The 12,621-nt window shown below is 35.7% G+C and overlaps 1 protein-coding gene across 5 annotated transcripts in view; it reads right to left on the bottom strand.

Annotated features, from left to right (window-relative positions):
• Positions 1 to 12,621, bottom strand: part of LOC109056419 (aspartyl/asparaginyl beta-hydroxylase-like) — a 62,310-nt gene that overhangs the window by 48,098 nt on the left and 1,591 nt on the right. For 4 of the 5 annotated variants that reach the window (XM_042760895.1, XM_042760894.1, XM_042760898.1 and 1 more), the window contains exon 2: positions 4,630 to 4,779. In XM_042760895.1, coding sequence (XP_042616829.1) covers positions 4,630 to 4,779 — 150 coding nt within the window. Of the gene's footprint in view, positions 1 to 4,629; positions 4,780 to 6,972; positions 7,316 to 12,621 lie in introns of those variants that run through there. The other variant, XM_042760896.1, reaches the window with a different exon arrangement.

Genomic DNA, 12,621 nt, shown 5'->3' with positions numbered 1-12,621 from the left:
ACCACAGAAAAAGCCTACCGTTTACTATTAATTTTTTTTTTTTTAAACCATCTTATACTCTTAGAATAAAACAGAATAATAAGTAAATCTCTTTAAATAATAAAAATAAAATAAAATAAAATAAAACGCACTGTGGTTTGTCTGAGAGGCTGCAAATATTAATTATTCAGTCTCCTTCACTACACAGTGGTACTGATATAGGCTAACTGATAAAACACTTTGGTTAGAGTAGCAAAACCATGGCTATTTTTTAAAGGAGAGAAAACATAGCTAGATCTCGGATCATTTATCATTGTTATCGTCGTATTGCCCAGTAAAACTGCCCAGTGTTAAGAATTAAGACATTATAGAGGTAACAGAGCTTACTAGAAGCTGCTTTGAAACGTTGTGTATTGTGGATGCTATGCAAATTAATACATGGACTTGAACCAAGCTGAAGATTTTTACTATTAGAGATGCCGAACAAGGATGCATGCGATCAAATAAATGAATGAATGAAACTTAATCCATTCAAACAAGTGGCTGGGGATCAACGAGCTGCCGCAAAAATAACGTTTCCATATATGATTTTCTTCTATTTTTAGTGTGAAGGCTTACAATTTAATGCAAACCACTGTATATAATAAATCTACAAAGATCAATTATTAAGACATATCTCATTTGAGTTGTTTACCGAGGTTCAGTTTAACTTTCATCCGAGTTCTGTAGTGAATGTAGACATTTTATAATATTTTGTTTATATGATTCAACTTAATATCGCATTGCAATGATTCACTTACTGTATCAACATAACCTTAATCAAAAGCAGAGGTATTTAATGCAGACATTGATAAGGGTTATGGCATAGCCCTTATCAATGTCTGTAGGAAATACCTCTGCTTTTTCAGCTTTCTAACGCTTTTTCACATCGGCCGTGCAAAGGGCTATGGCAAATGATGTAAAGTGAGCCTAACCACTCCAACGCGATCTTAAGCAGAATAATATAAACATTAAATAATATCAAACGTCTACATTCACTATATTATCCAGTCTCCGCTGTAGCTCCTGTGATCTAAATTCTCAGAATGTATTGCCGCTGTGACGACATATTCTGCTCGGGAACTGCTCGGTGGCTGACCACAAAGCACTGCAGAGGGTGGTGAAAACTGCCCAACGCATCACAGGAACACCACTTCCTGCTATTGAGGACATCCAGAGGAAACGCTGTCTGCGTCGAGCTCGCAGCATTCTTAAGGACTCCTCTCACCCTGACCATGGACTGTTTAACCTCCTGCCCTCCGGGAGGCACTTCAGGAGCCTCAGGACAAGGACCAGCAGATCCAGGAACAGCTTTTTCCCTCCCTACAGCTGTCTCCTTACTGAACTCTGCCCTCTGACACCCCCCCACACCATACACACAGACTCCTCCCCCATTTCATCACTACATCTGACCGATTTATTTATTATTATTTATTTACAACAAGCAAAAACAGTAAACTTGTTATTACTTGCACTACTGTCTGTTCATCCAGATACACTGAATAAACCCATTTGCACACTGAAATATTTTCTATGCACTTTACTTTCCATTGCAATAGTGTAAATTATGTTCATATGTTCATAGTTCTGCCTATAGTGTACATACACTTTCACATATTCCATCTGTATAGTATGTTCATAGTACACCTATCTGTATATCATGCTGATAGTATTTAAAATGTAAAATCTGTAAATTATGTCCATAATACTTATCTGTATAGTTATTGTACATATTGTAGACCTTGTATATTCTGTACTTACTGCTTATTGCACTTCTGGTTAGATGCTAACTGCATTTCGTTTCCTTGTACCTTACATGTGCAGTGACAATAAAGTTGAATCTAATCTAATCTAATATTCCCATTCTCTATCCACCTTTTTCCACCCGGAAGTAAGCCTATGGGTGAGACTTCCATTTCATTAGCCGCTATAGGTAAATAACGAGGAGAATAACAATGTGCAGTAAACGGTAAAACTGTTTGCAGTACAAACCAGTGTGTTCTTAATTAAGATAACAGAATAAAATAACATGATAGGACACATCAATTGTCAATATCAAGCAGTAAAACGAACTGTTTTGTACATCTAAAAATAGCTGGACGCAAATGAGACCGGAAGCTAGACCCATAGAATTTACAAATGGCGGCGCCCATTTTTACGTCAGGAAAAAGGTGGATACCTTTAAACTTCAGTGTGTATGATATGATGGTAGTTTTACTTAAAGGCACAATATGTATTTTTTCACCGCTAGAGTGCCCGTGTTCAAAATAAACAAAGACCAGGTAGCTTGGTTTGATGACCGTAACTGAGTGTGGAATCATTGGAGTTGTGTTCTTCATCTGCACAGCTGATGCAATCTGACGGAACTCGGGCAGAAATCATGTTCATGAGTGAGCTAATGATTTATTAACGTAGTAGAATGAAGCAGGTTGAGGCTGAAGGCCGTCGAAGCAAAACGAGGCTGCTGAACGAGCGTGACACACGGCTCAAAAGCAGCAGAGCTTTTATTATGTCATAGTCGACCGCTTCTCTTCCTTCCGGTCGTGCGTATGTGGGGAAAAAAGCAGCGCTGTTTTATCATACTAGATACGTTTGAAAGTTCTGTTATAATGCTACTCTCTGCGGTCGTCACCGGTCTAATAAAACGCATAATATATTAGAGCGTCTTTGGTGTTTCCATATGTTTTCTACAAAACAAAACCTCGGAAATCGAGGGGTTATGACGTCACTGGCTGGCGACACAATGACACCATGGACACAGTCCGTGTCACTAGTTAAAATTGCTTATTTCTCTGGATTTAAACATTCTTCGAAACATTTGGGATACTGTAAGGACACAAGTCAGCAAAATATATCATAATATATAACTGTTCTAATGCTTTTTTGGATATTTTAATAAAACAAAAATCTTACATATTGTACCTTTAAATACAACGGTAAAATGCTAAAGTAACGTTACTCTCAGACAAGTTCTGGAAACGTTGTTTATGTATTTATGTCCTCATTTAATGAGACAGGAGATGCTGCAATAACCGCAAGCATTATGCGCGCTTCAGCATGTGTAGTAGGGATGGGCGTATTGATCCTGATGTGTGTGTGTGTGTGTATATATATATATATATATATATATATATATATATATATATATATATCGATAATGATGCGAGTATCGAAAGTATCTTTATTTATCAAATAAAAAATATCGATACTAAGGTGTGTTTTTTTTTTTTTTTTTTAACCAGTGATTTTGTTTAGCAAAAAATTTATATGTACAACATGTATTGAATTGGACGAATAACTTATGTTAGTGAATAATTGTGTAGGATATAACTATTTTCTTGCTCATCTGAACACACGCAAGTGCTGCAAGACAGAACTTATCAATCACAGACAGCATTCACTCACTTCGGACAGTGCATTCAAACAGGGCTGTGTTTCCCAGAAGTATCATAAGAAACCATTTATGCTTTTGGGAATGGCAGATCAATGCTTATCAGAGGACAGAGAAGAAGAAGAAGAAGAAGAAAAAGAAGAAGAAGAAGAAAAAACGTATGTTTTTCACAATAAACAAATTGAAATTGTAGCCTATAGATTGTGCAATTACATTTATTTAAATTAAACACAAAGTTCATATTGATCATGTTCTATTCTGTGATGTTAATATAAATCATAGCTGTCAGAATAAAAAGGTTGCATTTTATGCATGCAACAGGCTTTCACTGGCAGTCGCTTATGAAAATTAACCATAGTGGTTTCACTAAGTGACCATAGTTCAAATATAGTACTTGTAGATTTCCGTGGTTACCACTACAGTAAACATATTTTAAACACATGTAAACAAAAATATAACCTAGTAAGTTGCAATTAAGGCATACTGAATGTTAAAATGTGTTTCATATATAAAAAGTTAAGTGGGTATCATTACCCATTTTACTTTTGGTAATTTAATAATTTAATAAATTTCATAATTTAAAAGTTCAGTTTAGAAGTATCATATCGGTATCTATATCGATGATATTGGCCTTTAAAAGTATCAGTATCTTATCAAAAACAAAATAAGTGGTATCACCTATCCCTAATGTGTAGTAAATGAAACCGCGTGTCACCTTTCATTCACACAGAGACACACAGAACATGCAGGATTCATATTTATTTTGCGGCCTAATATTTACAGATACTAGTCCATGATTTAAGTGTAATGACCTACTTTTGATTATGTCATCCAAACTTTAACAAATTCTGTGCATTTCCGCATTATACAATAAATCCCATTTTTGGATTCAGCAATTCTGTCCGAGTTTTCCGTATCCCTACCCACCGTATTTTTCCCGTAAGAGCGGGCGCAGCAATTTGTAAATTTAAATGTCTTTGTAAATGTTTAGCTGTACAAAACAGCTTGTTTTGCTGCTTGATATTGCAAACTGGTGCGTCTTACCACTGGTGTGTCCATACACACACAATTTTACATCACTATAAAATGTTCAAGTAAACACTCCAGAGATCTGCATGGTTCATTTAGGTCACAATTTGTGTAAAAAAAAAAAAAGTAATTTTACCAAAAAGTGAGCAGTCTACATTCCTAAACACATTTCTGTTTTTAAAAATACTTACCAATCACACTGTTGTAGTCAACAAGGTCAAACCACACAACACCCACAGACAGCCAAGCCCCCAGAAAAGCCAGCACCAACAGCCAGCTAAAGAAAGAGTTTCCCTCTGTCTTTTTTTCACTCTTAACGGCTGTATTTCCACTTGGAGAGTCTGAGAAGACAAATACACAGAATGAGATTCTCAAAACTACTGTATTTGTCATTCTAAGTTGAATACAAACTAAATGTACACTGAAAATCTGAATGCAGAATTAGAATTAGAAACAGATTAGGTTTTTAAAAAAATGCTAGTTAAGCAAATACAAAAAGCAATTATGTAAAAAAAAAAAAAACTGTAAAGTTTCAGTTCACCCTGTTATCATTTACTAACCCTCATGTCATTCCAAATCCATAAGACCTTCATTCATCTTCAGAACATTAATAATTTTAAAAAATGTGGTACTATGGTTTGATAAATATGTGCTGCGCACTATCCTCTCAATAACAAAATAAACGTACAACAATAATGAGTGGTAAGAAAACAGCAGTTAAGAAAGCATCTGATCATATCAATGTGGATACGTTTGTACAAGCTCTAAAATTTGACACTCCAGTCAAGACACGTCACATTTATTTAGCACTTCATACAATAGATTGTATAATAGATTGTACAGAATTAGGCTAAACAAGAAGAAACATTGTCATTGTCAATTTCAATTAGAATTACAACTTGAATTTCTATTATAAAGTAGCTCTCCAGTGGGTTTACGTTTTTACTAGCAGACGTGTGACCTTGACAAACAGAACAGAAAGTGACTCTGGCTGTGAAAAAAGATCTACATTTTGGCAGGTACTGATTGGTTGGCAAAAAAGACACTAAGAAAAAAAGGATATACAGTTAATTACCATGCATGTACATTTTACACTATTTGCATTTCCATACAATTCATTGTGATCACACAAGCACAACCTGTTGAACACACAGTAATTTTATCCCTCATAGACTCATTTTCATTGACGCCAAAATTTAAATATTGCACTACCCTGATTAAGGTCTGTTGGATGCAGACAGGAGAGTTCAGCTAAGCACAAGCGGTCAGCTTCCAATCTCAAACTGCAGGTATGCTGTGCTATTTCTAGCTGAACTCTATGTCGTATTCATGTGTAAAATTAGCATTGCCTGATCTTTATTGGAGAAAATATGGTTCTCAGTATACAAAAACCACTAGATTGATTGCACTGCTGGTTACAGTGTTTACTTGCTTTTTATTCATGCATTTAATCATTTTATTTTTTGAAAAATGCCAAAATAGGATTACAGAAGTTGGTATACAAAATAAAACTATTAATTTGTACTGGAAAATTATTTTACAGATCTTTTTATTCAAGTTCAAAGCACTTATCTATTATTATTTTCTGATTATTTAAAAAAATATATTATTGTTGTGTTATTTATTAAAAAACGAAAGTAAAATGAAAAAAAAAAATTAACTGACTGTAAACATAAAAGAGTGCCATATTAAAAAAAAAAAAAAAAAAAAAAAAAAAACTATATCGGTCCACATTTAGTTCCATTGGTTTGGAACAACATGAGGGTGTTTTTTCCATTTTTGAGTGAACTAACCCTTTAATATCAACGTGTTAATTTGTTACCCCTACTGGCACTATAGGAGCTTTCAGTTTTAAAAATTGGTAGTACTAGATCTTCTGGCACTGTGCCCTTCTTATTCAACAAAAGTACCTGTAATGTTCTGAAATGAGGTCAAATGTTGAATGTAAAAAGCCACAGGGAATGGTTCACTCACAGAGGTGAATAACAAAGGGTTAAAATAAATAACACGATCATATTACAGATTGTATTACACTTGACAGGTAAGGTTGTCTGTATGTTACATGTTATGTGATCATACTCTAACAGCTCTACTTTTCAGTCCCATCTACGAATGGGGAGGTGGCTACATACATGTGGGTGTGACCTCACAAGGTTGAGAGGGCCAGCGTAATTAGTATCACAATGATTAGTCAGTCCAAAATACAACCAATTATCAAACATACATTTGTTAAACAAATTAAATTCAAATGTAAAAATAATTACAGAAAGTTGTTACAACTACAGTGGCATGTTATGAATGAATGAACTACAAATGGCATGACAGTATAAACAATAACAAGCTCACATTTTATGAAAAATACAATACACAAACACACAAAGAGATTAACTTTAGACTTCATGCTCAAACCAGCACTGAGTTCAACAACCACATGTGAAACATTACACTATATCTGACAGATTTAGATTTTGCTCACACCACACAAGTAAAAGCCCCAGCAAAAAAAGCTCATGTCTAAACATGTCAGACTATACCTGTCATTTTTGCTTCATCTACACTGGTTTCACCCATCCTTTGGGGTTTCTAGATTTTGCAAACTAAACTGCAAAAGAAAAGCAAAGCTTTTACTGCTCACATGAAGTACATCTCACTGGTTTAGCTGCAACATGATATATGCACTGCCTCCTAGGTATTTTTAGAGCTGCTGTACACACACCCTCTTTTGGACCTCATATGGAGACAACAGTTATATAGCTAAACACACACATACTGACACAACTGACCACTGAGAAAAGCTTGTCACAACTGACCACTGAGCCCACCTCCCTACGTTTCATTCAAGACAAAAGACCAGACTGCAACTTTTGAGATTTTTTTTTTCCATAATTTTTTTTAAGTGTTAGTGCAGATTAGGTGTTAATACTTTTTTTGTAATAAAACATAAAAAAAATAAAAAATAAAAATCATGAAAGTACCAAAATCCAACCAGACTAAATCTTCTATGGCACATTCTGTTCATGTAAAAATAACATACTGTAGGGTAGGATGGGAAAAGACCCTTAAAAATAATGTGTATTTACTTTTATATTGTTTTGTATTAAGAGTGGAGAATGCACAGAATGATGATGATGCATCAGCTAATGTTTTATTAAAGGAATAGTTCACCCAAAAATGAAAATTTGATGTTTATCTGCTCACCCCCAGGGCATCCAAGATGTAGGTGACTTTGTTTCTTCAGCAGAACACAAACGGAGATTTTTAACACAAACCACTGCAGTCTATCATTCTTATAATGGAAGTGGATGGGAATCACGGCTAAAACATACAATAAAGCTAAAAAAATAATAATAATAAATAAATAAACAAAACTAGGGGTGCACAAAAAATATCGGCTGATAATTAATGCGCATCTCATCAGTAAAGCCGGGTTTCTAATCAGCGGTAAATCAGGTGCCCTGATAATGAACGTGGATTTGCACACCTTGTCAGTTAACAAAGGCTCTGTGTAGTAGAGTTAGGCGATATGGTCATTTTTCAAATCGTCATATCGTCAGCCCGTGAGATCGACAATACATGATATTATCATGCATGGGTGGAGCAAGAGAGAGACTCTTTGTTCTTGTCATAGCATAACTATTTGGTGTTTTTAACCGCGCAGGTGCACGAAAGAGAGCCTATTGAAATCACCAATAATCGAAAAAATATACTTTCAAATATACTGATAAACTAACGTTAAATATAAAAATATTGTATTTAAAACAGCTAGTTCACATAGTCGGACGCAACTGTCATATCGCGCGTCCTGTGACAAATTTGCCGCATCGGAGCACGGAAGTTTTCAGTCTAAATGTTCTGCAAAATCAGTCAACAGTCAAAATCATAGAAGATTTCATTTAAAGTTCAACAGTTTATCACTAATATTGGACATAAACGAACACATTAAATATAAAGTATTCAAAACAGTTAAGTTCATATATTTGGAGTAAAGTTCAATTGAATGGATGCATCAGTCATACAGCGCTCCGGACCGCGCGCCGCATGACGAGCCCGACGCACACAGAAACAAGAATGAGAAGCTTTCTAACATAACTGTGGCATTAAACTCAGCTAGTGAGGGCTCGTTTAAAATATTGCACATATATAGGCCGTTCAGATTACTTCTTAAAGTGCAATGAAATACCTTATATCTGCAGACGATGTACGTCTGTTTGTGGATGGAGACTTCTTCACAGGCTACAGGCTCTAATCCTAATTTGCACGCGTGTGTGTGTGTGAAATGCGGTGCTGAAGTGAAATAGCTGGGGAGTTTGATAGCTGAATTATAATAGGCCACCTAATAAAAATAATAATAATAATTATTATTATTATAATTTAATACGTTAATAGGAGAATGAGCCTAATATCATCTTGACTATCGACAGAGACATTGTCAATATCTCTGACTATCGTTGATATACAATACTATTGTCTATCGGCACAACCCTACTGTGTAGTAACAGCTGCTCTATGTGAAATTACGCACCTGATGGAATTTACCGCTGATTAGATTACCGGCTTTACTGACGAGATGCGCATTAATTATCGGTCGATATTTATCGTGCACCCCTAAACAAAACCAAATTAAACCCTGTGGCTCGTGACGATACATTGATGTGTAAAGACACAAAACGATCGGTCTGTGCAAGAAACTGAACTGTATTTATATCGGGGGTTTTTTTACCTCTGAGTCAGGCAATGTCCGAACTGTTAGAACTCTCCTGAACGCGTCTTCCTGAGCACATTCTTAGCAGCAGGCACATGAGGCTTCTTCTTCTTCTTCCAATGACACTCCTAATTGAGATTGTAGTTAGAGTGTCAATGGTCCACTTGAGAGATAGGTGGCGCTAATGCACTTATAAGTCTGTGATTAGCCATAAAGCAAGAAGAAGAAGATGACGCTTCATGCCTCCTATTGAGAAAGAACTCAGGAGAGTTCTAACAATTCGCACATTGTGTGAATCAGAGGTAAAAAAAAAAAAAAAAATTAAACCATATAAATACTGTTCAGTTTCTTGCACAGACTGATCGTTTTTGTCTTTACACATCAATTTATCGTCATCGTCATGAGCCGCAGGGTTTAATTTGGTTTTGTTTGCGTGTGTGTGTGTGTGTGTGTGTGTGTGTATATATATATATATATATATATATATATATATATATATATATATATATATATATATATATATATATATATATATACACACATATATAATTTTTTTTTTTTTTTTTTACGTTTTATTGTATGTTTAAGCCTTAATTCTCATCCCCATTCCCATTTTTTAAATTCTAAAAGTGAAAACACAAAACTAACAAAACCAAACAACTACATAACTTTGAGATTCATTTGACTTGACTTTTAAAGGGATCATGACATGAATTTTTTAAATAATTTCAATATGTGACAAGGTTCACTTAGCCTAATTGTTGATCAAGTTTAAAAACATTATCCATATAAAACTGTCATTTACAGACAAATCGTTGTTATCTGGTTTCTCCCAAGGCATTTTTTTTCCCTCCATTATCCAGACATCACATGGAGTTTTTGTACCTTGCCACAGTAGACTTTGGCTTGCACACAAGAGGACTAACAACACTATGCATTAGGCCTATGTATTACATAATGTGTACAAGTATTATGTTATGATTTTTAATTGTGAAGTACTACAAATTAATAAACAAACCAATATATAATAATCGCAAATTGTAAACTATATTATTGGACACCTCTCTGAGAGCATATATAAATGTGACTATGGCATGAAGATATAAAGAGATAAGCCTTGTTGTGGTTTTCTGTAAAGCTGAATTGAAACAATGTTGTGTATCAAATAAATCTGATTTAACTTAACATTTTTTATGCACTAACACACCATGTGGGATAGTGTTACATAATAAACAAATGATACAATTATCCACCCCTAACCAATAGACCCCTTAATCGCCTACGTCACTGTGACGTCACCGCTCTAGCTGGAGGCAAAACATAAGGAAAAACTCATAGCAGGCGCGCTAAAAGTTTGAGGTTTTGACTTTAAAATGTCGTCTTGTTGTGTTTTTGGCTGCCAGAATAGAAGGAACAGCACTTTTGGTTCAAAACTAAAGTTTCACCGGATCCCTGCCGACATTCCTTCACAGAAATCAAGAAGACAATTGTGGTTGAATGCAATACGGCGTACAGACTAGACAGAGACGATCATAAATAATGCTCGTGTTTGCAGTGCACACTTAATATTAGGTAAAATAATCTATGCATATGTACTGCTGTGTTGGTTTTATCTAGTACAAATCAGCAAGTTTATGTTTTATAGGTGAAAAGTCGTCAACCTTCAGCGCACTAGCTAGCTTAAATGTTAAACAAACATACAGCGATAGATGTGTGTGCCATCCTTTGAATGGTCTCTTAAAATAATCCACATTACTAATCATAGTTAGCCCAGCGATAGGTTACATTAGACAATAAGCCTTCACAAAATTCCCCAAACCACCCGAAAGTAATTAATATGTTGTCTAGGAAATATCCAAAACCTGGTTAAAATGTTTCCAATGAGAACAAGATACAAGAACTACACCAGGCTTAGCTAAAAATAAATAAATAAATAAATTAGGCTACTGTAATGTTATCCACTCGTCATTATATTTTGGTCAGATAACCAGTTTGGTCAGTGATCAACTGAATTAATTGATAAATGTATGCTAACTCCCACTTTTTTTATTATTATTTTTTTGTCACGGTCCCGCAGAGTCAGTGACTGTACATATTCGGACAGTTCCAAACCTTCTTCTGCATCCATGTTTAATAAATCCCTCCTAAAACGTGCTAGTTTACGCTTGTCAACATTAGGGCAGATGAATCGCCTTCGATAATGAACGCGATATTGCATACCTTGTCAGTGAACTACGGCTCTGTCTATTAAATGCCGCTCCATTTGAAAGCAGGTGATGGCGATTTAGCGCTAATCAGGGAACCGGCTTTACTGACTAGATACGCATGATCATATCGTTAGATATATCGCCCAGCCCTAGTCAACATTGCGTCCGCGCCTCTTTTTGCCTCCAGCTAAGCCCCGCCCACCCGGAGACGTTGCAATGTTTACAAACTTTTAAGGGGTCTATAATAAAGTATTAACAAATTTTGATGCAATAAATATGGTCTTATTTAACAATGTCTATCCCCCAGCCAAAACAGAGAAAACATATTTCAAAAGCATCTACGTGTCTGTTTCTTTTAAGTTTTTAGTGTATGAGTTGTATTTGTAGGTGTTATTATAGCACAATTATTAACTCCACCCCAGAACTCAAAATTTTTTAAACCCTGGTTATGGCCATAACTGCACGTTGTTGTTCTTCTCATTATTTCCCTATAGCGGCTAATGAACTGGAAGTTTTGCCCATAGGCTTACTTCTGCGTTGAAGAATAAGGCCTCAATTATACTCCAGTTCGGACACATACACGGAAAGCTGTGGACAGCACAGACGCAGACTACTTGCATTTTATACTACTTGAAGTGTATGCTGGGGTCCGCTTGGCGGACGTGTTCCATACATGTGCTGTAGATTGGCTTGAACAGTAAACATACATAGGCAATTAACCTCCAAGAGTTATTGCACATCTGGCTGTCTTTATATTGTTTTATCGACAGATTGTAGAGGTGTGGGTAGCGACAGGAGACAGACGACTTCACACCGCCTCTCTTCAAATTCAACACCCATGTTGTTTTTCCAGCACATGCGAAGTTGGTGCTTTTTTAGCCTAGTGACCATGCTTACTTGTCCATACATTTACAAAAAATGGGAGGTACGCGAATGTCTGCAAAGAGCCTCCGCGTACACGGACCTTTGCACACACAGAAACTATAACACTAGCTTTAGACGGGTAAAGCGGCAAAAAATAATACTTAAATACTTATCTAAATACTAGTTATCTTCCACTGCTGACTGCGTTTCAATGGCATTAAATCACTTGTTTTTAATCCACAATACTGAAAAACACTTGCAACTGATAGGTTTTCATGACCACGTAGCACAGCAATGTGTGTAACCGTGATAGAGGCAATAGTCCAAAATCTCTACCTCAATTTTCACCTTGAAGACCCATTTCCACAACAACTGACCTCAGAGAAATTCACAAAGCCAACATCCATGAA

The sequence above is a fragment of the Cyprinus carpio genome, chromosome A7 (genome assembly GCF_018340385.1).
Source record: "Cyprinus carpio isolate SPL01 chromosome A7, ASM1834038v1, whole genome shotgun sequence".
Classification (NCBI taxonomy): domain Eukaryota; kingdom Metazoa; phylum Chordata; class Actinopteri; order Cypriniformes; family Cyprinidae; genus Cyprinus; species Cyprinus carpio.
The sequence above is the reverse complement of the archived record's forward strand: the minus strand, read 5'-3'. Positions and strand labels throughout refer to the sequence as shown.